The 27,528-nt window shown below is 31.4% G+C and overlaps 1 protein-coding gene across 1 annotated transcript in view; it reads right to left on the bottom strand.

Moving 5' to 3' along the window:
• Positions 1 to 2,514: 2,514 nt before the first annotated feature.
• Positions 2,515 to 27,528, bottom strand: part of LOC139504057 (very low-density lipoprotein receptor-like) — a 37,525-nt gene continuing 12,511 nt past the window's right edge. The window contains exons 7-18 of the mRNA XM_071294115.1: positions 27,408 to 27,515; positions 25,391 to 25,498; positions 21,870 to 21,989; positions 20,763 to 20,885; positions 18,364 to 18,480; positions 14,427 to 14,531; positions 10,467 to 10,583; positions 8,415 to 8,624; positions 6,854 to 6,955; positions 5,861 to 6,064; positions 4,929 to 4,973; positions 2,515 to 2,936 (exon numbers count right to left, since the gene is read on the bottom strand). Of these exons, the coding sequence (XP_071150216.1) occupies positions 2,863 to 2,936; positions 4,929 to 4,973; positions 5,861 to 6,064; positions 6,854 to 6,955; positions 8,415 to 8,624; positions 10,467 to 10,583; positions 14,427 to 14,531; positions 18,364 to 18,480; positions 20,763 to 20,885; positions 21,870 to 21,989; positions 25,391 to 25,498; positions 27,408 to 27,515 (1,433 nt within the window). The 3' untranslated portion in view covers positions 2,515 to 2,862. The remainder of the gene's footprint in view (positions 2,937 to 4,928; positions 4,974 to 5,860; positions 6,065 to 6,853; positions 6,956 to 8,414; positions 8,625 to 10,466; positions 10,584 to 14,426; positions 14,532 to 18,363; positions 18,481 to 20,762; positions 20,886 to 21,869; positions 21,990 to 25,390; positions 25,499 to 27,407; positions 27,516 to 27,528) is intronic.

Raw genomic sequence — 27,528 nt, 5'->3', positions numbered from 1 at the left:
TTATATTGACAACGATGTGTCTTCTGCGAAAAAGGGACGAAATATACAATAAGGGTATTCATCCTAATTAGCCATTACCAAACTGGCATAAAAGAAAAATGACTTTAAACAGTATACAAAACACAACATAGAAAACAAAATACTGTGCGAACACACTCCATCACACATCTTGTGTATATGGCAATATGAAGAATACCACAAAATGACAATATTATGTGACAGGAATACAGTTCAAACAAGTGAAACTGCGAGCTACTGCTCACTGATGATTCCCCCTCCGTTATAAGGAGATAATTTTAATAGTGTAAAAATATGTAAGTGTTCGTTTAACAGGAAGTTGTTGAGTGATGCATCTGAAAACGCATTACACGGTATAGCTAAATTGTGTAAACCCTGAAACCAGATTTCAGGAATTCATGCATTGTAGTTCCTGCGACGAACATTTTCAAGTTGACTATTAGGTGTAAAATGATACAAGTGTTCGATAATCAGGAAGTTTTCGAGTGATGAATCTGAAAAAGTATCACACAGTATAGCTGACATTTATATATTCTTAAACCAAATTTAAAAAATCTTTGTATTGTAGTTCCTGTGACAAATGTGACGAAAATTTTCAACTTGGCTATCAGGTGTAAAATGACACAAGTGTTCCGTAAACAGGAAGTTGTTAAGTGATGAAGCTGAAAACGCATCACATCTGACATATATCAACCCAGAAACCAAATTTCAGAAATCCTTGTATTGTAGTTCCTGACGGACTGACGGACTGATGGATGGACTGATAGATGAATGGATGGATGAATGGATGGAGAGACATAGTTAAAACAGCATACCCCCTTTTTCAAAGCGTGGGTATAATAAATGCAAGAACACTCAGGACAGACAGAGAAGTACATCAATAAATAATATACTATTACATATCGACACGTAATCAACAGAATAATAAAACTTCTTTGATAATCATTTTAATTATTGTTTATTCAGCAATATCAAAAGCTATAACACCGAGAAGAAGAACATGATCAGTTTGCTTATTTAACGAACAGAGGTAAGTGGTCATGACAGTGATGAAAACTATGTGTACACAACATTTTAATTTTGTTTTGAATGTTTCATGTGTTTTGATTAGCTAATGTCAGTTCATAGACATAAGGATGTCATATGATCGCGACGTCATCAATGTTTCTTTCATGATTTACTCCTTAAAAATGAAATCTTTGAAATAACAGTAAATAGATATATCGAAAAATATGTGTATGAACCTTGTAAAAACTGGCTGTAAAAAAATAACAATTGTACCATTTTTCATAGAATTCATTTTCATTTTCTTTTGAAAAAATCGTCGACATAAATATACAAATTGATAGAAAATAACAAAGCTTTTTTTGATGAATTATACGAAACGTTTTAAACATAGCATTATTCTCACAGTTAACTGCTTAATAAGAAATAAATCATGACATTAATACAGTATGCTTATATCTCAAAACCGAATAATTACATTGAATAAAATGCATACAACATTAATTCTAACATTATTATTAAATAGAAGGAAACAAAATTATAATCTTTAACAAATTATTCATGTACACAATTGTCCCATGAATAATTTATATATCATAGTATCATCTTTTAAACTGTTTAGAGAAAAAAATATGCTTCCAAAATTGTAGGCACACAAAAAATTTATCCTTTGAGATTAAACTGAAAAAGAAACCGATATTCTATACTTATATTTAAATAGATACTTTTCAGTTCAGTTCAAAACAAAAAAAGTTTGAATCTAGTTCTGTCGAGCAAACACGTTACTGTATACAATCACAATTTAAATCAAAATTAAGTTTCCTCGTGGATCCTTGATGGAATGACTTCGTCCGAAAATATGCCCCAAAACCTTTTTCGAATGGTATGTGGAACAATGCGAAATAAAAAAAAAGAACGTTGTATTATTCTCTCTGATTTTTTACAGTAAGTGTTAACCATCAGTAATAATTCTAATTAAATATAGCTTATAGCAAAAATTGTTACTTTTTAAAGGAAATCGTCAATAAATTTGTTATAATATATCAGCAAGCAACTAAATGAAAAAGTTAAGAAAAATACAACTGTTTCACATTAAAACATAATAATTCAACGTCCATACGTAAACAAAAGACAGTACTGAAAATTAACATGATTAAGTGACAAAATGTAATATCAAAATCTTATATCTAAGTTTTTGTTTGAAAATCCAAACTTAATAATTCTAATTAAATATAGCTTATAGCAAAAATTGTTACTTTTTAAAGGAAATCGTCAATAAATTTTTTAAAATATATCAGCAAGCAACTAAATGAAAAAGTTAAGAAAAATACAACTGTTTCACATTTAAACATAATAATTCAACGTCCATACGTAAACAAAAGACAGTACTGAAAATTAACATGATTAAGTGACAAAATGTAATATCAAAATCTTATATCTAAGTTTTTGTTTGAAAATCCAAACTTAATAATTCTAATTAAATATAGCTTATAGCAAAAATTGTTACTTTTTAAAGGAAATCGTCAATAAATTTGTTAAAATATATCAGCAAGCAACTAAATGAAAAAGTTAAGAAAAATACAACTGTTTCACATTAAAACATAATAATTCAACGTCCATACGTAAACAACAGACAGTACTGAAAATTAACATGATTAAGTGACAAAATGTAATATCAAAATCTCATATCTAAGTTTTTGTTTGAAAATCCACAAAAAAACAAACAATACTATTATCAAAATGAGGTCCGGTGAAACCCTGATCCGTGAAGTTATAAAAACAGTAAAGACAGTAAAAAAATTAAATTTTCAAAATGTCTTCTTCTTAAAAATTGATCCATCAAGCTATGATATAAATTGCTCCCAGTAAACAAAGTCCAAATACCAAGATGTTCATTCCCACACTTGTTGCACCTGTAGTTAAAGAATTCTCAATAAAAAAACGTTAATATTGTAATTGTGTATGCAGTATTGTATAATGATGTAGAGTGTATGCAGTGTGGTGCAATGGTGTATAGGGTATGGAGTGTGGCAGTATGGTTTAATGGTGTATAGTTTATGCAGTATTGTGTAATGGTGTATAGTGTATGCAGTATTGTGTAATGGTGTATAGTGTATGCAGTATGGTGTAATGGTGTATAGTGTATGCAGTAAGGTGTTATTGAGAATAGAGTATGCAGTATAGTGTAATGCTGAATAATGTTTGTGGTATGGCAGTATTGTATTATGGTGTATAGTTTATGTAGTTTGGTGTATAGTGTATGCAGTATTGTGTAATGGTGAATAGTGTATGCAGTATGATGTAATCGTGTTCAGTGTATGTAGTCTGATATATTGGCGATTTACGTATGGAGAACGATGTATTGGTGAATCATGTAAGTGGAAAGTTTGCAAAAATGTGCTTGTCTTGCCCTGCTTGGTGATATTTTTTTTCCATTTCCTGAAATTAAAACCCCACACCTACCAAAACCGTTTAGAAATTTAATTCAAAAATTTCATAAAAGAAAAATATGGACGAAGTCACTAAAACAATTTTAAGTCAGTTGTTCAGCTAGGAGCAAATATTTATTAAAAGTCATACACAAAAAGGTCTGTGCATTGTGCGATAAGTGTTGTATGTAGATCTCTGTCGCTCTCTGTCTGCATTTTACTTTGATATGAATATATACACTGTTCTTATACCAAATTCATTTTAATTACATGTATATGTTTATGTAGATACAAATTTCATTGTGCAATTTTTCTTCATCAAAACAACCCTATCTCGTTCATGATATTATTTTTTAGCAATTTAGTGAAAGCACGTTATTTTTTTTCAAAACAAAAAGAAGAAACTTTCAGTATTTTTCCAAACTTAGGGCAACTCGTACCAAAATCCTATTTAATTTCGAAAAGGTTTTTTTTGGGATTTGGTACAAGTGATTTACCATGTGTATACATTTTTGCAATAAAATGAAAACATATAAATGTTCATGACCTTTTACGTTTTTCAGTGAATGAAATGCAAAAATGAATATGTTGTACCATAACTATAAACTCCGCCCTCTTCCCATTAATTTTAAGTTGAGGTTCATATTTAGCTATCAAAGTAAACATCAAATTGCAGATGATTTTATCCCCAACACACTTTTTGAACAAAGTATTTCATTACAAAATAAAAATAAAAAACGCAATATACATTACAATGTGATATAAATGATTTTAGGACCAGATTAATTCAAATGTGTACAGACGATTATGTGACTCTTTTTTTACAACGTGCCCCCTTTTCTTTTACCAATAACGAGAAAAAGACACTTAATGTGGAGCAAGCGTATCAACTTGTTAAACATGTATGCAATGCTAGTATTGTACGTTCTGTTTCATGGTGACCAGAGTGACCTCCAATTGTTAACATAATCATTCTTTTGTTTCTGTTTTTAAAAGGATAATCATCAAACATCTCTTTATTATAATTTTGAATTTTGTAAAGACATGTGTTTGAATTATCTTTAATGAATGGCTTTTATTTATTTTGAATTTATTGAACCATAAAATTAATCTTTTGACTCTTCACATTGAATAATCCGCGAAGCGGATTATGTTAAATGTGAACAGTCAAAAATTAATTTTATGGTTCAAAAAATTCAAAATAAATTATTGCCATTCATTATCAATAAATTTCTATAAAAAATAATGCTCAAAGATATATATTAATACCAATAACAACGTACACAGATGTTTGCGTATGAATACACAACGTTAGAGTGGGCGTGTCTTCATAAAAATTGATAACATTGAAAATAAAGCCAATTCTTTTAGCAAATCAGAAGACAGTAAATACACCAAATTTATTTATTACAAAATATTGTGATATCCCCACTTCTATCGTCAAACAAATTTAAAGACCACATTTGCTCTACTTACTTGAACAATCATTCAAAAAGTCCATTATCATATTCCCTCCGCATTCTGAAAAGAGAAATTTCCTTTTTATCCATGTTGTAATAAAATAACTGTTAAAACACACAACGTAATGGCACGACATATTTTCATGAGTACAACTGACTATGCAATATGGTTTTTATCTTATTAGATTTGTTTACCTATACATGATGTTGTTGCTTTCACCAACGTTATTTGAACTTGGATGATTACGTGTTTGGAAGGCTATCATATCACATTTACTAGTTTAAGTGTAATACAATTTTATGTTTTTTTCTCATCATCGCTGCACGTGATTCCGCCATGAATATAAAGGGCTACTACGTTATATATACAAAAAGTGTTTATACTTCGAGCCTGTTAGATAAGGCAAGCCATCTCCATGTGATTTTTACAGCTTACTTTATATTGTTGTGACACTTCTGACCCATGTTTTACCCCGCTACATTCATTATGTACCTGTCTCAAGCCAGGAACCTCTGCTCCAATGGTTGGCGTTTGTTTGAAATATTTGATTTTAGTTTTTTGTTGTCTGAAATATTTGATTTTAGTTTTTTGTTGTCATTTTTCAGGCTGCTTGTTAAATTGTTTGAATTGTTTTGCATTTTTTAATGGCACATCATATTATCAGGATCACAGCTGACTTTGTAATAGTGGTTGTATCCATTGTTTTATGATATACCTTGACCCTTAAACGTTATTGTTGCTTAATTCAATGTCATTTGAACTTAGACAAACATTTGTTTCATTTGCTATCGTATCACATTTACGTTTTTAATGTAACATTGTTTTAATAAATCTCATGATAACTTTATGATGAGTGCAATGAACATTTCATACATTATATTGTCTCTAGTCACTTCGTCGTGTTCTTTTAAATCAATCTAACGACATGCGGTTTTAAGGATTTTTACCTTTTACTTCTTCTTTCTTTTCATCCTCCATTATTGTAGGGCCTGCAGTACTATCGTCTGTTCCGCCATCATTGATAACACGTGTTACGCCATCTGCAGGGCCGTCATCAAGACCGTCAGTGTCGCCATCACCATCAGTGTCGCCATCACCATCAGTGTCGCCAACACCATCAGTGTTGCCATCACCATCAGTGGTAGTGTGTTCTGTGTTATAAATAAGAAAGTGTATTACTTACATCTTCATCAAAGAAATGAACATTCATTACTACAAACAAACATAGTACAAGCTTAACTATTCCCTTCCCTTTTAACGTATGTGACCTACCGAGTTCGACTGTATACCGGATTTGAAACAACATAAGCAAAAAGTCGGGTGCCACATGTGGAGCAGGATCTGATGACCCTCGTTTTGCTTTTTCTTAAGTTGTCTATGTTGTGTCTTGTGTTCTATTATTTGTCTATTTGTCTTTTTTTCTTTTCAGCTAATGTCTTCTTTTCTTTCCATAATTTGATTACATAAAGTCTAAAATGTCAACTTTGAAAATCGTATGCTTGAAATTTTTGCATCGATTTTGAATGACGCCACTCATTTTGGATTTAAATCTTCATATCCATTAAGCCTGTTTCCAGTTTTTCTCATCAACACGTATACTGAATGCCATATAACCTTTTAAATGTATATGTATCTAAAACCATGGTGTATTAAAGTCATGCTCGTAGCTAACAATACATATATATACCATCAACATATTTGATTGTAGCTTAACATTTAGACATATAAAACTGTTCGTTTGCATGACATAGTGTTAGCAGACATGATCGTAGTTATTATTTTAGGTATTTAAAACTGTTTGTTTACATGAAATACCGCTAATAGGCATACTCTTAACTTCAAATTTAGATTTATAAAATGTTCGTTTACATGACAAAGCATTAACATGTATATGCTAGTAGCTACAAAATAATATATTTTGATATGTTAGAATGACTAACCACAATTATCTTCATCTTCTTTTAACATACAGTCTTCTATTCCATCGCAAACTTTATCTTGGGAAATACATTTACCGTCTTGATGGCATCGAAACTCACAAGCTGTTGGTATAAAATAATTAATAGATACTCAAAAGCTGTTCGTATAAAATAATTAATAGATACTCACAAGCTGTTGGTATAAAATAATTAATAGATACTCTTGTCTATTGCAAACTTTTAAAATACATTTACCGTCTTGATGACATCGAAACTCACAAGCTAATGGTATAAAATAATTAATAGATACTCACAAGCTGTTGGTATAGAATAATTGATAGATACTTACAAGCTGTTGGTATACAATAATTAATAGATACTCACAAGCTGTTGATATAGAATAATTAATAGATACTCACAAGCTGTTGGTATAAAAAAAATAGCTCTCTGTTTACTTCTAATAACCTTTTTTATTATTTTTATCTAATCAAACGTGTAAATCGTTTGATCTCAGTTCTTCTTTTGTCAAAATTTAAATTGGTCGTAACATTTTATTGCTTTCCTCTAGATTTCATTTGAAAGTCATGTGAAAGACAACTCTGTTTGATGAGAGTACATAGAAAGAACAAATATTTTTGCAAATCATTAGAAATCAAGCATTACGTTCCCTGCATATTATTAGAGAATAGATTTTTACACAAAATCTCGTCCATTATCATGATATTTTTACACTCTCTACGTATCTAACTCTATAAAGAGGTACATTTTTCACCTATACACATGTATTCGAATTTGTAATATGTGTAACCTAGTACAAATGCATCATGATAAGATTCAATGCATTCAAATTTCGCGATGCTTTCCAAGCGTACAAAAATAAAAATGTTACTGTAGATAGTGGAGAAATATTGTCTCATATTTGATGCAATGGTACACACTTGATATATGTATTTGTGTTGGCTTTATTATGATAAGGAATTAATGTAATGAATAAACTGTAAATTTAAGAATGCGATGATAGAACAAACAAATTACATCTTCATAAGGACATATTCATATGAAGGTTTATTAAATCTTTTTATTTTAGTTCCAAGAATCATATGCTGGATGTCAGTGATTACCATCAACAAAATGTGTGAACTTAATTTTTGAACTGTATTGTTTTATGTTTCCATGAACCCATGATTATAATATGAAAAAATATTTTTAACACAAATGTCGACTCTTCTTAAAAACCAAATAGACATTGTTTACTTTTGTAATATAGGAACCTATTTTAATACTTTCTTATGTTAAACTGACGAGGCACTCATAGCCGTGATTCAGCAATCCCAAGTTAAACTATACAAAAAAAGTTTCTTTTGATTTTAAATCGGTTAAAAAGTCATTAACTATGACATTACCTATATCTTGTTGACATATTCTAAGATGTTTGATACAACCTTTTATTTGGCAATAATAAAAGAGATATTGTTTAGCCTTTCACTTGTATTTATACTTGAAAGTTTTTCTCCTAGAGTTGATTTTACATATTTTTATCAAAGTTGAAATTAAGTTCCATTTTAATTGTTATATTCAGTACCTGTAGTTGTAGGTACTGATGTCTTCGTTTGGGTAGTTATTGGCTGTGTTGTTGTCGCTGGGACGGTCGTCGATGGGACTGTCGTCGTTTGTGTTGTAGTCGCTGGTATTGTAGTAGTTGGTATAGTAGTAGTTGGAACTGTAGTCGTTGGTACAGTAGTCGTTGGTACAGTGGTCGTGAGTACTGTCGTTACTCGCTGTGTTGTGAGAGCTATAATAACAAATTGTCAGCCAGTGTCAGGGTAAAAGCAGGTATAGTTATACACAGATAATTTTAGGCAACGCTCAAATGGTAAAAATTGGTTTAAATTTTTACTCCTTTTTTTAATTCATCAACTATCAAACTGTTCGATAATTTTGAGTCACCATTTTGAATCATAACCCCATCCTGAGTCTTTATTTACATTCTTTAATTATTCTATCAATGACACTGTCCTGATTTAATAAAAAGATCTCTCTACAAATCTCACTTGTAGACTGTGATGATGCCATTCGACTTCTCATAAAACCTATTGTTTTATTTGGGATTCACCCTATCGATTTCCAAACACACTCGGTAGTGGTAATGCTTGATTCTATTTTCGCCATTATTTTGTGGATCCCCAGCACACCAAGTGTTAAGTTTAGTTTACACGTCTGAGTCCACATAGTACCAAAATCACTAATGATAAACTTGTTGAACGATTTTTTACAAATATGAATCCATGTGAAACTCGGATTTACAACCTGATCGACTTAATTCGATGTCCCTGCGATGATGGATGCATATCGTCATTGAGGGTATCATGAGATCAGTAGTCTATACATCTGTCATAAATAAACCCCGATTCAAATATCGAAACGTCAGACGCGCTTTTTTTCTACAACATTTGTACAACAGACTCATCCGTGGCTCTCGAAACAAAAAAGTTAAAAGACCAAAATAACGAACGTATAGATGACCTGCAATTCCTATTTCACATATGTTTTGGTTATCGACGAACGTCAATTTTGAACAAAAAAGAGTTTGAACATGATGGATTTAGCAATATTTTGCACTCACATCTTTTTTTTTTTTTTTAATGTTTTGACACCAATGCTCTTCAACGTCTTGATTTATTGTGGTCGTCCACCTGCTTTACCTTAAGGATGTACTTAGATGAAAATTAATTCTTTCAGTCGAAAAAGTATTGGTTAAGAAATAAAATAAGTTAAACATATTCATAGGTTATGCAGATCCTTTTCGAAAAATTTTATTTTTTTAGATATGGCGGGAAAAGGCTGACTCACTCTCTTACCTTATATTTGCCTTGGTATAATTTGGGTCTCAAATCAAATGAAAAAAATCTATGATCTGGTTACATTTTGGTAACTGACCTTTTATGAGCTATAAGTCTTATATGAAAAGATAAATTGATGTTATTGGGCAAAATATTTTATCATTTACTAAATGAGAACATCTGACACAAATTCCAAAGCCTCAGCTAAGTACATCCCTTAGGGTGATTGATAAGTCTTATGCAACCCTTTCACGCTTGTGGTTACCTTAATGATGAGCAGAGTTTCTTCAATGAGATTTAATTTTTAGCTTACGTGATGCATTATCTGAGTATGACTTATCTGAACATTTGCTATTAAATGCTATTTTTGGGGATAGCTGTACGGTAGGTATACTCATAGTAGGAAAAATATGGCAACATATGTACACTTTATCTTCCTACCTTAATTTGTCTTATTTTCATGTTTGCCAGGTTTCTTTTATAATTTTGATATGTAATCTTCAGTTTCATAATGAAAAAATTTAAACATGCCATTTCATCATTCTTCGAAATATTTGAATAAAACGTGATGAATTCTGACTCGTAGTAAAGTGTCATTAAATCTGACTCGTGGACAAATGAGATTAATTCTGACTCGTGGTAAAATGAGAATAATTCTGACTTGTGGTAAAATGTGATTAATTCTAATTCGTGGTAAAATGTGATTAATTCTAATTCGTGGTAAAATGTGATTAATTCTAACTAGTGGTAAAATGTGAATAATTATAACTTGTGATATTTTTTTAATGATTTACCACATGCTTCATCTACTTCGTCGTCCTCCGCTATACAATCAGGAGTTTCATCACAAACCAAAGAGTAGTCAATACATTTTCCACCAAAGCATCTGAATTCACCATTAGGACATTGACCTTTAAAAACAAGTAATAATTTAATCAATACATGCATTTGTATGATAATCATGTCTTCACCCAATCTCCGGCGCAAAGTTCATTTCCGATCAATACAAGCTCCGCATGACTGCACTTATATTGAATGTAGTATTACGAAGTATTAAACGAAACGGAAATGGTCTCCTCGTCGGAGATTTCTCTTCATCTGCATATGAAGAAGAAGATGTGGTATGATTGCCAATAAGACAAATACCCACTAGAGACCAAAAGACACAGAAATTAACAACTATAGGTATGGCCTTCAATAATGAGCAAAGCTAATACCGTATAGACAGCTATAAAAGGCCCCGAAATGAGAAACAAAAGACAAATTCAAACGGAAAACTAACGGCCTAATTTATGTACCAAAAAATTAACGGAAACAAATATGAAACACATCAACAAACGACAACGACTGAATTTCAGGCTCCTGGCTTATTTTTTATATCGCTTATATACAAATGTAGAAGAGTTTCCTTTTGTTTTACATTAAAACATTTGATCGATATTTCTAACTGGCTATTAAATATTGTAAATTAATCAAATTATAAGCTGTAAATTGTCTGTCAGCAAAGTTCGGTTCCAATGCATCTCGGCCATAGACTGAATTTATTTCAACAACAAAAAATAAAATAAGACATTAAATCTATTTCGTGTTAAAATAAATGTATTCTAGGCAGCTGTAGAATGTTTTGCCTCTGAAAGTGTTTTAATTTTTTTTCTATGTTGCATTCAGTTTGCTTTTCTTACGCATCGTATATCAATCCGCTACTCCAGATGAATGTACGGAATCAGCCGAGTTGTGACGAATGACCTTTTATATATGTTACATTCAAATATGTGATCGATATTTCTCACTGGCTGTTAAATATTGTAAATTAATCAAATTAGAAGCTGTAAATTGTCTGTCAGCAAAGTTCAGTTCCGATGCATCTTGGCCATAGTCTGGATTTATCTCAACAACAACAAAAAATAAAATAAGACATTAAATCTATTTCGTGTTAAAATAAATGTATTCTAGGCAGCTGTAGGATGGTATGCCTCTGAAAGTGTTTTAAACTATTTTTCTATGTTGCATTCAGTTTGGTTTTCTTACACATCGTATCTCAATCCGCTACTCCAGATGAATGTACGGAATCAGCCGAGTTGTGACGAATGACCTTTTATATATGTTACATTCAAATATGTGATCGATATTTCTCACTGGCTGTTAAATATTGTAAATTAATCAAATTAGAAGCTGTAAATTGTCTGTCAGCAAAGTTCAGTTCCGATGCATCTTGGCCATAGACTGAATTGTTTTCAACAACAACAAAAAATAAAATAAGACATTAAATTTATTTCGTGTGAAAATAAATGTATTCTAGGCAGCTGTAGGATGGTATGCCTCTGAAAGTGTTTTAAATTATTTTTCTATGTTACATTCAGTTTGGTTTTCTTACACATCGTATCTCAATCTGCTACTCCAGATGAATGTACGGAATCGGCCGAGTTGTGACGAATGACCTTAACTATGTATCCATACCAGACAATCTGCTGACTTTTTTTATTTCCTTTTTAAATTGCTTTTTGATGTAATTTTACGAACAATTATGAACTACTGATTTTAGTTAATTTAGTTGAATGGACACACAAACATTCGATTGGAAATTAAATTTCGATATATATGTATATGTAACAACATGATTTCATACAAATGCACATATAAGCCACAAAAAAAAAAAGATTTGTCGAATATCTAGGCAAAAGATTATTGCTGAAAGTATTAGGAATCATTTTTTAAATTCCATATCCTTACCATATTGTTACCTGTTTATTAAACTATCATATAACATTTTCCTGATTATTTATGTCTTACGTGTACATTAGAAGTTTTGTGTAACTTCAACACGACGGGTGCCACATGTGGAGCAGGATTTGCTTACCCTTCCGGAGCACCTGAGATCACCCCTAGTTTTTGGTGGGGTTCGTGTTGTTTATTTTTTTAGTTTTCTATGTTATGTCATGTATACTATTGTTTTTCTGTTTGTCTTTTTCATTTTTAGCCATGGCGTTGTCAGTTTGTTTTAGATTTATGAGTTTGACTGTCCCTTTGGTATCTTTCGTCCCTATTTCAATATGCATACTTCATACTCATGATACTCTAACTGCTTGATTAATTAAATTAATTCAAATATAAACATAAACATGATAAACTTTTAGCCACCTCTTAAAAAACAGAACCGAATTCTATGAAAGTTTTAAGTATGCACAGGAATAAGAGAGGGTTGAGAACAAGGGAACATGTTAACCTCCACTGCATTTTTACGCAAAAAGAGGAGCCTCTGGTATTAATAGTCTTGAGTTGTTATTTTTTTAAAATGGGTTAATATGTTTCGGATTTTAGCGAGACGTTCATATTCGCTGAACTAGTACACATTTTTGTTCAAGGGCTATTCAAAGCCCGCAATCAGGTGCGGGATATGCTTGCTGTGTTGAAGACCCATTGGTGGATTCGGGTTGTTTTCTGCTCTTTGATCGGGTTGTAGTCGTTGTGACACGTTCCCTGTTTTCATTCTCAATTTTAAAGCTTAAACAAAGATACTGACAAACAGCTTTTCTTAACTTTTGATTAAGTATACGAAATAACTATAATTTAATTTTGGATGTAACGCGTCTTCTGATTGCCTGACGTTATTTTGTTATCACCCCATAGACATAATTTAGTCATGTGACCGTGACGTCATCAACGTTTTTTCATGTTTTTTTACGGTTTGAAATGGAATTTAGAATTAAATTATAAGAAATGACTGTAATATTTTTTCTGTTTATTTGAAATAACATAAAAAATGTGGTGCACACTGTTAAATAACCCGATACGCGCGTTATTCAGTGTGCATCAAATTTTTTATGTTATTGCTTCATAGACAGAAAAAATATTACAGTCATTCCTTAAATAGATACGACGTTACAAAATAGCGTTATTTTTTTGTCATCGTTTTTCATTAGTTAATTGTCGTTTTTTGTCGAAATGTGCATTGATGCTATAGAATTTGCATCATTTAATGATATTTGGATGCAACAATGAACTTTTTAAAACCTCAATTAATCTCAACTGAAAGCTTCCGTTCTATATTAAGGAGGAAGACCTATGATAAGGGAAATAACTCTTTAAATCAGTACGTTTATGTCAACCATTTTCATAAATATATTCTAAACATCTGGGTTACAGAGATTATTTTCAATCTGTTTCAGGTAATGTCTTAAAACGCATTGATGAAAATTGAATTTTACAAACGCATTAATGATTTAAAAGAGTGACCTCCCTGAACCAATGTCTACTTTTTTAAGTTAGAATAAAATAGATATCACATGTATTTATACAAATAGAGCAGAAAGATACCTAAGGGATAATAAAGTAATTTCGCCAAGGTAATAAAAAATAAGTGGGCAATGGATGTGGTTGTTAAATTTAAAAGATGCGTGTTGTGTTCCTTTGTTGTTTATTGTTCTAATTGAGATTGTGACACAGTGATGACTGCTATACCCCTATTTTTACAATTTTACCTACAATGTCTGTTTTGTTCACGTATCGTTGTAAATATAATGGAATTTGATGCGTCTTTCATACAAGGGAAAGGTTTAGCGTGTTCAAACAAGGTTTAGTCCACCATTTTCTACATTTAAAAATGCCTGTTCTAAGTCAGGAATATGAATTTTGTTGTCAATTCGTTTTGTGTGTTTTATCATTTAATTTTGCCATTTGATTAGGGACTTTCCGTTTTAAATTTTCCTCGGAGTTCAGTTTTTTTTTATTTTACTTTTTTTATGCATATTACTTACATTGATGTCCTTCATCCTCTCCATCAGCACAATCGATATTGCCATCACACTCATTAGCAAAGTGACGACAACTTCCATCATTACATTGGAAATTAGCATTGCATCCTGGGAAATAATTAAAACATGATTTTATGTAACTTTCGTTCGAGTACTTCGTCTCTCCTGAATTACCGTCATAAGTTTCGCTGGAGAATAATTTAAACACCATTTTATGTATCTTCCGTTTGAGTACTTCGTCTCTCCTGATTTACTGTCATCAGTTTCGCGTGTGATCACAGTAAAGAAAGTAAAGCATAAACATGAAAATAGCAGAACGGTTTATTTTATTTTGGCAAAAACTACTTAACACACATAATTTAATTACTTCAAAATATTCATTTAAGGGCAACCCTTGATAAACAAAAACATCATAAGATTAACCGAACGCGGCCGATACCGATACTGAAACAGACGCCAAGAATAATTGAGTGGGCTGAAACTTCTACTGTGAATGTTCCGCAGTATATTAAAAAAAATGTTCTAAATCTGAAAGTAGCATATCAATAATAGCTTGACTCATTTATACATATGATTATTTCTAATGATGAAAACATTGTCCACTAAATGAACTAGTACAAGAAAGAGGCATCAACCTGGAAACAGTCATATATCCTTGATGAAAGACATATAATGGTTCAACATCGTCCCTCTTATTTACTTTTGTCGTGCTTCGCAGACTTTTCATGATCAGAAAATACCGATTTAACCCTGAACACGTTACGATTTAGATTAAAAATCAATAATCAAATGATTGCATGATTAGTTATCATAGCTAACAGGATTATAATTCAATAGTTGTTGGCAATAATTAACTAACTAATAAAGGTAGTAATTGTAGTGTTGCATGGAATGTTGTGCTTTAATCATTGTTAATGGCTTCAGATGTTACATATAGAATTAATTTTTTTTGAAGTGGGAACTTCAGAATCGTTTTAGCAACGCATGTATTTGACACATATTTTTTCCGCATTTTCTTTTAACGATGGTCCGGAAAATAAAACTATTGTAATTAATGATAAATGGATTCAAAAGAAAGAGAATATATATGACCTAATCCTTTCAAATAGATGAGAATTATTCAATACACTTATTAAAGATGAATCCCGTGTTCTCAGAAGTCCAAACTGATAACTTCATGATCTTTTTTGCATTTTAGGAGTATCTTTGTGCACAGGATTTATTTGGTTTACACAGTTTGAATTGTAAGAAAGACCGGCATTGTTCGATAACGCATTTAGTTGCACAGTTACTAGCACAATTGTATTTTAATGTTCTCGTAATTATTATAAAATACACCAAAAAACATTTATTTTATAAAAACATATCTTGATTAATATCTAATTTTAATGAATATACTATTGACGTTACTTTTTGAGGCGTTGACACATTTGTGTGACAGACACACCGTTAGTAATTATGTTATGCCGTTTTGGTATGCTGTCCTAAATTAATTCAAGTTTATCGTGGTGACTCTGCGGTTAACATGTGGAAAAGCATTACAATCTATATTCTAATGTATGTCTATGTCTTAAGTGTTCTTTTATTAATTTGTACTGTATTCCCGTCATGTAATGTTAACATTTTAACGATTAATTTTTCATTGCCATACAGTGTGATGTGTTGCCAGCCAAACACCCCGGTTCAACCCAACATTTTTTTTGAAAATGTCCTGTACCAAGTCAGAAATATGGAAGTTGTTATATAACAGTTCGTTTCTATGTAGCTTACATTGCCGTTTTGTTTTTGTTGCACTTCAGAGTTCTGTTGTTTCGTTATTTTTGTCTTATAGTTGAAGTGTTACTTTTGGTTTTATATTCTAACGCGGACTTCTTTTCCCTAAATCGATTTATGACTTTTGAGCTGCGGTATACTACTATTGTCTCTATTTGAGATTGAAAAAAATACTGTAGATTTTAAAAGACAACAAATCGGTAAACTGATTGCTCTTTGGAAAGATGGAAAATCTTAAACAAAAAATATGTTTTTGCTAGTTCACGAAACAAAACATGGCGAAAATATCGTTTTTGCGATGGAGGCTGTGAAAAAGAAAAATGGCCAAGGGTCGATCCTGGTTAAATCAATAATACTAATAATGTCAACATTAAATATTTTCGCTCCTCAAAGGATGTGCAACAATAATTAAGGTGATCGAAAATGAAATATCTGAAATCTGCATTCCATGTTTTTAACAACAATGACGCGTTAACTTACATAGGTTGATGCAGGTTATATATCGATAGCAGATAAGATACTTCATTTGTTTTGTGTTTGAACTTGCGTATTTGCAAAATGTATATAGCTGACGCCGCCATTGTTATACAAATATTCTAGAAGATTAAGAAAAAAAGATGCGTTAAGCTAGATCAACGCAAAGTTTTCAACGAAAAGACTTAATGTAGAAAAATTATTTGGCATGAAATGCCACTAAATGATGCACTGCTCTTTCAACCAAAAATCTTCCCCGATAAGTGTGTATCGTTACTTAAGTTATACTGGCATATTAAGTTCTATATTATTCATTTAAGTTTATAATAATTTATTTACATAGATTTATTTGAACTGATGTTTATGTAACAACTCCGTACATTGACCGTTTCCGGAACTATTTTCCTATACTCCACCGATAGTGCTGCCGTGAAGAAAACGTTGCTTGCTCAAATAATTAATAAATATAAATTAGTTTTTATTTTTAATTTACTAATTTTGGCAAGAAAATCTCCGAATCTTTGATTTATTGTTAAAACCTTCCAGTAAAAAAACCACAAAAAGATGTGGTATTGCTTTCTCGTTTATATATTAACCTGCTAGCTTTATTAAGAGATCGCCGTTTCTAAATCTACTTCACTTTTACAATTTATAAAAGCGTACACCAAAACTTTCTACTTGGTTAAACACATCTTCCATAACGATTATGTAACAAATGACAAGAGGTATATTTTTTCAAACAGAATACGAATTAAGTTAACCTTAAAGGGGCACAAACTACGTGATATATAAAAAATCAAAGTATGATATTTTTGGTTCAATCATTAATGAAAGTGAAGGAGTTAAATAATAATTTGCTTTTATCTGCTAAAATGGTTAAGTTTTGTCAAATTTAGCTAATAAACTTTGATAATGAATTATTCACTTGCAAGTGAACTTTTTTGATTAACTGATTCAATCCACACAAAATTATTCTTTTAAAATTAAAACGACCATAAACATACATTTTTAATCTATATTACAAATTTTAACAGACCTATAAAAATCCAATTGCACGAGTTGCTTAATCTATTTATATCTATGTTTAGGTCTACATTGCTTATATGGTCATAGAAGGTCAACTCGATAGTTATTTAGCTGGCGTCTTGGCTAAAATTCACACGAAACGAAGCTACATCTTATTGAGACTAAGTCCTATAAATTGTTTAATTTATACTTTTGATAGTTTGGAAAAATGTTTTACATTGTTATAAATAAAATATGAGAATTTCAGTCAAATCAGTGAACATGAATTTGGCAGCTAGTGCCCCTTTAATGCTTTAAATTATAAGATGGCGTAATTCGTAAACAACAGAATTCAAAAGCCGATACGAGGAAGAGGATACAACGTTTACTATTGACACACTTGTAAGTTTGATAATTTTGGTAAATATGACTATCTTGTTCGATTTATTAGAGAATAATTACAGTGTGGGTATAAACAACTGGTTTTGAGTGTCCTACTACTTCACAGTTTCAGAATCTAATGTATTTTGGGTATTATCTTCAAAACTGTACAGAAAAGCGTCGTTATTAGTTAAGAACGTAATAAAACAATTGTAAATCAACTAATAAAAACGTGACGTTATTTTCATTTTGGGGACCGAAACAAACAAAAACCCATATTCCTTTTGATTCTGATACGGCCTCTTACCTGTGCAGCCCTCTTCATCCTCACCAGTACTGCAATCATTATAACCATCACATTTGCTGTTCAAATCAATACACGTGTTATCACAATTGAAAACACTCTGGTATTGTTCACACCCTTCTAAATCAAATTAAAGTTAAAAAAAAATGTCATATTTTAGTATTGGTATTTCCTTGCTTAAATATGAGGAAGAGTTGATAAAATTTTAAGATACACGAAAGCAATTTGAAAAAGCTCTTTTATAATAACTTTCATATCGTTCTTTTTTTAATTTGTAAAATCAGGTCTTAAGACTTGAAGTAGAGGGTATCACCAGCCCAGTAGTCAGTACTTCTGTGTTGACTTGAGTCATTATTGATGTGTTCATAATGATAAATTAACTGTTAACAAAACTTTGAATATTTTAAATACTACGGCTTTTCTTCCTCAGGAATAGATTACCTTAGCTGTATTTGGCAAAAGTTTTCTGTTCCTCAATGCTCTTTGACATGTTCAACTTCGTACTTAATTTGGCCTTTTAAATATTTTTTGATTCGAGCGTCACTGATGAGCCTTTTATAGACGAAATGCGCGTCTGCCGTAAGTGTAAAATTTTATTCCTGGTATCTACGATGAGTTTAATTTTAAATTTAAGTATTGACACCTTGACGGCTGAATCAATGATTGGTACCCCTGGAGACTACACGTCAGGGGTTTGTTTTGACACACTGACACCATGGTTGATAATTGAAACCTTTGGAGACTATAAGTAAAATGTTAGAATTGATTACACTGACTATTGAGTTGGTAATTGATACCCTTACAGACTAAAATTCCAATGTTAGTTTTAGCAAACTGAGTTTTGAGTTAATGATTGATTCCCCTGAAGACTACACGTCCAAAGTCAGTTTTAACACTCTGACTGCATAGTTAAGGAGGTAAAATGTTATTTCGTACCTTGGCAATTTCGAACCCAAAATTATCATTTCGTACTCTATGGGCAAAACAAAACTACCATTTCGTACCTCATGGACTATATACATGTTCACAACTTGTTATCGTATAGTTGTAATAGTTCTTAAAAACAATACGATGTAAATATTTTTGAGATGATTTTATTTAGATATAATATAAATAAAATGTATCCAACCTTTGTTTGTTTGCGGAATTCTATGGTCCAAATGCATCAACCATTTCGTAAACTAAATACAAGTTTATCATATCGTTTCATATTGTAGAAATTTTCATTTTTTAAGATATAAAACATTTTGAGATAAAAAAAAAACAAATATTTGATTAAGCAGCACATTGAAACAAACAGTTTTTATTTCGCTGGTTTGCAGGATTTTATCCTTTATTTATTTTTTCATCGCTAAAAATATGAGGTTAATTTACCAACACAGGAATACATATCTGCAACTGTTTTTATAATCATTAACAGTTGTTTTTGTCAGGAAATGCATTGAATTGTCACACAGAAAACAGAAAGTACAAATTCATTTATTTGTTATCCTTATATATCTAACCATTCATATTTTGAAAAACGTTTGATAGATATCTATTTTTAATGTGTACTGCATATTTCTTGGATGCATATGATATATCTGTTACTACAGCGCCAGCTTAAATTTCAAATAAATATCCTAAATAAATACAAAGTCTTACAAATTTTAGTAAAAATATCGTTCATTGATTTATTCCTAAATAATATCTCGTATGTGCCTTAACATGTTTAATTTGGAATTTTAGACATTACTAGTGAAACCGCCTTACAATAAATAATCCTTCAGATTGTTTCAACCAAGAAATAAACACATATAAATCTTCCAAGATGTACGAAGTGGCATACATTTAAACGTTCCATGAGGTAAGAAATAGTAAACATACGAATTTTCAATGAGGTACGTAATGGTATTCTGTTAATATAACATAAGGTAAAAAATAGTCAAGGTACGAAATGGTCAGGGTACGAAATATATAGAAAATTTATTCCGTACATTCGGCAAAAAAAGGGTCCGAAATGAACAATATTTAACAATTCATTTTAAAAACTTACGACTGAATTTAGAACAAAACGATTTAAGAAAATCAAATATGGCAGACTTGAACCAACGATATCTGCTGAACAACAGGCTCTTGATCTAGGACAGCTTATAGTTTATAGTTATACATGTTATTTTGTACTGTAACACCTCTGCTTATGTTGGGGACGGATGCCGTTAGTATACATGTTTATCCGAACAGACTATGTATACGCAGTATCAAATCAAAAGCCTGAACTCAGTGGTAGTCCTTTGTTGATGAATATTATATTTGTTTTCAGTCTATAGTTTTGTACATAATGTATGCAGGTTCTCTTATGAATTGTTTTACATTATGAATTTTGTGGTCTTTTTTTTAATATGGGTCACGTTCATATTTACCTGCAGGCGCGCAAAAAAGTTCGTCTTCTCCTGCTTTACAATCAGCAATACCATCACACATCTTTGTTACTGATACACATGCATCATCTAATACGCAAGTCATTTGTCCGGAAGGGCATGTACCTACATGAAACAAAAAATCATTAAAATTAAACAACATTTGTGGAATGCTCATGAGACGAAATCAGTTCCAGCTTGGTTATGACATAGAACGACTAAACTGGACACCACACGAGTGTAGCGATACTTGCAATAATTAGTTGACAATGCGTTTTTGGAGGGGACAATCTGCTCTTTCACCCTCTATGCTATGTGTTATTTATAAAATATTGTATGACAGCTGCAGATGTCGCATATAAAAAAAATAAAGTACGAAGTGGAGTATTTCGGACCCAAAATGTCGAAAGGTTTTGCCAAATACATAGCATAGACCACAGCATAGACTGAATAGATTTCGATTGACCGGACGCAAAATGTCTGAACTAAACTGAAGATTGGACACGACTTATAAGTGTGATTTTGATTTTAAAATTCATTAGTCGGTCTTTAAAGAGCTTTACAGAGAAAATTTGTGTACTAGTGTGTCTTCATGCTCGTTTTTACTTACTACAGGGAAAATTGATTTGTTAGTGTGTCTTCGTACTCGCTTTTACTTACTACGGAGAAAATTGGTTTATTCGTGTGTCCTCATACTCCTCATTACTTGCTACAGAGAAAGTTGGTTTATAAGCGTGTCTTCAAACTTGTTTTTACTTACTACAGAGAAAGTTGGTTTATTAGTGTGTCTTCATTCTCGCTTTAACTTACTAAAGTGAAAATTGGTTTATTAGTGTGTCCTCAAACTCGTTTTTACTTATTACAGAGAAAATTGGTTTATGAGAGTGTCTTCATAATTGTTTTTACTTACTTCAGAAACAATTGGTGTATTAATGTGTCTTCGTACTTGTTTTTACTTATTACAGGAACAATTAATGTATAAGTGTGTCTTCATACTCGCTTTTAATTACTACAGAAACAGTTAGGATATTAGTGTACCTTCATACTCGTTTTTACTAACTACAGAGAAAATTGGTTTATAAGTGTGTCTTCATACTCGTTTTTACTTACCACTACATAGATATTCGTCTTCCGTCAAAGGACAGTCATAGTTACCGTCACATACTTTTGAATGTTCTATGCAACTGGTGTCTAAACATGTGATCTCCGGACATGGCTCTATTGGTTCACCTAAAATTGAGTTATAACAGTAAAGATAAATGATTGTCTTGTATTCAACATGATTAATGATGTTATAATGTTAATGTGTCCCTAGTTGAGTCTAAACACGTGATCTCCACACATGGCTCTATTGGTTCACCTAAAATAGAGTTATAACAGTAAAGATACATGATTGTCTTGTATTCAACATGATTAATAATGTTATAATGTTAATGTGTCCCTAGTTGAGTCTAAACACGTGATCTCCACACATGGCTCTATTGGTTCACCTAAAATTGAGTTATAACAGTAAAGATAAATGATTGTCTTGTATTCAACATGAATAATGATGTTATAATGTTAATGTATCCCTAGTTGAGACTAAACACGTGATCTCCACACATGGCTCTATTGATTCACCTGAAATTGAGTTATAACAGTAAAGATAAATGATTGTCTTGTATTCAACATGATTAATGATGTTATAATGTTAATGTGTCCCTAGTTGAGTCTAAACACGTGATCTCCACACATGGCTCTATTGGTTCACCTGAAATTGAGTTATAACAGTAAAGAAATATGCGTGTATGATTGTCTTGTATTCAACATGATTAATGATCGATGTAATAATTGATGTATCTCTATTTGAGTCTAGGCACCTTATCGCCACACATGGCTCTGTCGGTTCACCTGTATTTTGTTTACAACAGTAAATATATATGCGTGTATGATTGTTGTTTTTTTCGACATGATTTTACAATTATATAATGTTGATGTATACATCTTCATGAATATAATTGTAACAAGTTCGTTAACTGCATGAACTGTGTAATACGTTTCATTGCAAAATATGTTAATGGGTTGGTGTTGCAATAAAATAAAAACCTGCAGAGAAATAGATTTGAAAGCAGCATTTCAAAATTAAAATCATACATCAATGATACATACAAAAGGGTCTGTATAGGGTTACTTTATTTTTGTTCTTCATTTTAAGTCAATTTTCTCTATTTTTCACACTTGTTGCACACTATTGTCTTTTTTTTATATTTTAGACCTCATTATTCTATATACTTTATTTTTGCCAATTATTCCCTATTCTTCAAACGATCCTTAACATTATCATGCAACGACACATATTCCCATTTATCAAGTTTTTAATAGCGATGAATGTAAAAAAAGAAGTGACATTGACATTGAATGAATAGCAATTAATTTAAAATCATTGAAATGACTATTATATAAAATAGGTCACATGTTAAGCTATATAGTATCTCTTGAGTAATTGCTATATGTTGACAAACAATGTGTACATGAATGGTCAACTCACAGATATCTTATCAGTCTAGAGAAAAATGTAGAAAATGAGAGAAAATGTGAAAAATCCAAACATAACGAAGACAAACAATTTTTTAAAACACTGCGTAAAATAATTGGGATTGAACGACAGGAACCCAATCAAAAAATGGATGCTTCGATAGTATGAATGGATCCTGCTCAACTCGTGCTACCCGTCGTGTTACTTTGTTCTTTGTGGTTATTAAAAATGTGAATTATATAACAAACCACACAACACACGAATAATATGATAGGTAGTTGTATATCCATACATTCGTTAAGTTACTGAAGGCAATCTCAAAGAACTTTATATGTTGATAATAAGTTATGCAGTCTTACTCATTATATCAATGCATTTAACACAAATATTCAAGTCCTTCTCCGTTATAGAGCTCTCTTACGATTTTTATTACATTTATACGTCATTTCACAGATATGAGGTCTATATCTCTGCACTTTTGAAGTTTCAACCACTTTCAAAATCGTCATTTTGCATGATAGGTTTCTTAGTTACGTTATACGTAATGTTAATTCCCATATGACTGAAGGGAAGCTGACCAACTTATATGATATTTCCAGTATAAAATCAAACTTTTAGAATAGACGATGCGTACATTTCAGTCGCATGTTGGTTGAAATCAAATGAAAGCTTCAACTAACTATCTTATCCCGAAACTTGCGTTTTTTCTAACCTGTACACTATTGTAAATGGGATGAAATAACACGTTATTGTCATAAAAGTAAGTTCATATTATTATTTTAACAGATTGGAGGTCCTCATCAATGAGGCTGAAGGAAACGAAACAAGATGATTAAAAAAACACAATTGATTTAATAGCTTCTGTATTATCATAAATGTGGTGTCAAATGAGGGATTTGACAGATATTTGGATATACCATTATAACAAGGGGTCTTATACTACTAATAAAGGCTGTTTATTGAATGAATCATTCACCTTTGTTACAATGTTGTTGTCCTGGAAACATTATACAATTCTAATAATGTCCCCGCCAAGTACATTGTGATTTATCTGTATCATTGCCATTGTGTATAAAAAAAATCCGAACGGCCCAATTAATGACAATCCGATTGTGTAATGTGATTAGTTTTACTATCAATACTAACGTATACACTTGTATATTACAATAAACCATTAGATTTTATGAAGGCAGCCTTTTATGAAGATAATATGGTATTTAGGATTAAGAGTATAGCTAATCCTGATTGGTCGATATGTTCGCCCGTTATTTTTTTATTATTAGAGACTTCATGCACTTTGCAGTATACCAATGGTAAAACAAACAATTTCCTTATCCCTAACGAAACTGTAATGTCTTTTAAAGGCTACGTTGAGACACATATTTTTTATATACTATTGTTAGCCATGTCGTTGCCCTTTTATTTTCTAATGAGTTTGAATTTCCATGCCATCTACTATCTCTTATATAGATATTAGAAGATGTGATATGAGTGTCAATGGGACAACTCTCTCGAAAAAAAACTTAAAGTACAGTCTTCAACACGGAGCCTTGGTTCACAAGCTATAAGGACCCAAAAAGTACTATTGTAAAAACCAATTAGAAAGGAAACACCAACGGTCTAAACTATATAAAAAACGAGATACACTTATGAACCACATCAACAATTAACATCTACTGAACATCCGATTCCTGACTTAGGATAGGTGCAAACAAATGCAGCAGGTTCAAACGTTTTAATAGATAACAACCTTCATCCTTTCTTGAAACAATAGTGCAACATCACAACATAGTACATTTAAGAAATGACTGTAATATTTTTTCTGTCTATGAAGACATAACATAATAAAAAATGTGGTGCACACTGAATAACGCGCGTAGTATGCGCCCGTTTTTTTATGTTATTTCGAATAGACTGACAAAGTATTTTAGTTATTTCTTATAATTTAATTTTAAATTCCATTTTAAACCGACGTAAATCATGCAAAAAGCGTTGATGACGTCATGGTCACATGACAAAATTGTGTCTATGATGTGATAAACAAAACGATGTCAGCCAATCAGAAGACGTATTACATCCAAAATTAAATTATAATACAAATAATGTAAAAACTTACAATTTGTCTCGTCCTCACTTGAATCACAATCGCTATAGCCGTCACATACCCAACCATATGTAATGCAAGAACCATCATTACACAAAAAGTCCGAGTCCTGGCAATCACCTATATATAATGACAAATAACGTTATGTCAATCGATGAATATATAAATCTAGGCAATTACCTACACATAATGACAAATAACGTTATGTCAATCGATGAATATATAGATCTAGGCAATCACGTACACATAATGACAAATTACGTTCTGTCAATCGATGAATATATAGATCTAGGCAATCACCTTCACATATTGACAAATAACATAATGTCAACCGATGAATATATAGATCTCCACCCCTACTCCTTGTAGTAGTTAAATTGTTGCTCCCTTATCCCAATATTTTTGAAAAATGCTTTAATTTGTTTGTAAATATATTTCAAAAATTGAAAAAAGGCTTTGTGAATCACTTGTTCAGAAGTTATTGCACTGTTTTTATTATTGCGAAAAATGCAACAGGGTTATAATCATAATAATTAAAACTTGCATTTTGAAATTTTGTTATAAATTAAACAGGATTTTTGTCAATTATGCAATAATTATAATCGAATTTTAGTCTTAAATGACAAAATCACAATAGTAAATGCATGCAATTATTTCTGTTCTTACTATTATATAGTTGGTTTATCGAAAGTCAAATAACAATTTTGATACATTTGCCATGTTAAAATAGTTTTCATTTACGAATTGAAAAAAATAATGACAATAATGAATTTGATTAACATGTATCTCCTTACAATATTGCTATTTTTAAACCATTTATTAATCAATGTCTGGCTTTCGTATAGAAAAGTGTGTTCTGTTGTCTTATTTTGTCCTATTTTTTTTCTTTCAAATTGATCATGTCAACCAATGTTCAAAACAAAAATAACTGATGAATTAGAGGACTGCAATATGTTGAATAAGAAAATCAACAACCGTCCTCATTTAAAAATATGTTGTCTTTGAACCCTAGCCAAACAAATGTCTAAAGCATTGACATTCACATTTTGAAATATTTTTTTGAATTAATTGAATCATTTATCAAAGTAATCCATGTTCTACATACAAATTGGTATATATACTTCATGGTAACACGACCAAGATAATTAGTTTGCTGTGGACTATTTGTTCTCGTAGGTATAATCAATATTAGTACGCAGTGCTCGGTACTGAACAGGATCTGCTCACCCTTCCGGGTATCTGAGACCACCATCATCTCTTGTTGTTTTGGTGGGGTTTGTCTGCTTATTCTTTAGTTTTCTATGTTGTATTTTGTGTACTACTGTTTGTCAGTTGGTCGACTTCATTTTTACCCATGGTGTTGACAGTTTATTTTCGACTTATAAGGTCGAATGTCTTTTTTGTATCTTTCGCCTCTCTTTTATAATACACCATTGATAAATTTCCGTTTATGAATTATTGAATTTTAAGAAACTAAGGTTCCATCGTCTTCATGCAGAGGTGTTTTTTTATGGATATAATCTGGGTTTTTTTATATATCGTCGTGCGTTTTGTCACTGAAACATACTGAACCAAGTCATGAATATAACAGTAGTTATCCATTTGTTTGATGTGATTGAACTTGTGATTCAGCCATTTGATTAGTATATTCGCGTTTTTAACTTTCATAGGAGTTCAGTATTTTTTTTATTTTACTTTTTTCTTGTCCTAGGCTATCAATTATTCAGCTTTGAGCAAAACCCCCAAAATAGCTACTGACGCATTTGATTCATCTATATTCTTTTTATTATAGAAAAGAGGGGAAAGATACAATAAGGACAGTAAAATACATGTATCGAAAATAAACGCCAATGCTTAACAAGGAAAAGACAAACAGACAAAGTACACAAGACACAACATAAAAAATCTAAAGAATAGACGACACAAACCCCATAAAAAAACTGGGGTGATCTTAGGTGCTCCGGACGGGCAGACAGATCCTTGTCCACATGTGGCAGCCTTCTTGTTATTTTAATTAGTCATTACTTACATTGTGATTCATCTTCTCCATATGTACAGTCTGCCTCACCGTCACATACCCAGTTACCAGGAACACACGACATATCCACCGCACAGTAAAACAAGTCATCACCACATACTTAAAAAGAAAA

Source organism: Mytilus edulis, chromosome 14, assembly GCF_963676685.1.
Source record: "Mytilus edulis chromosome 14, xbMytEdul2.2, whole genome shotgun sequence".
In the NCBI taxonomy this organism is placed as follows: Eukaryota; Metazoa; Mollusca; class Bivalvia; order Mytilida; family Mytilidae; genus Mytilus; species Mytilus edulis.
The sequence above is the reverse complement of the archived record's forward strand: the minus strand, read 5'-3'. Positions and strand labels throughout refer to the sequence as shown.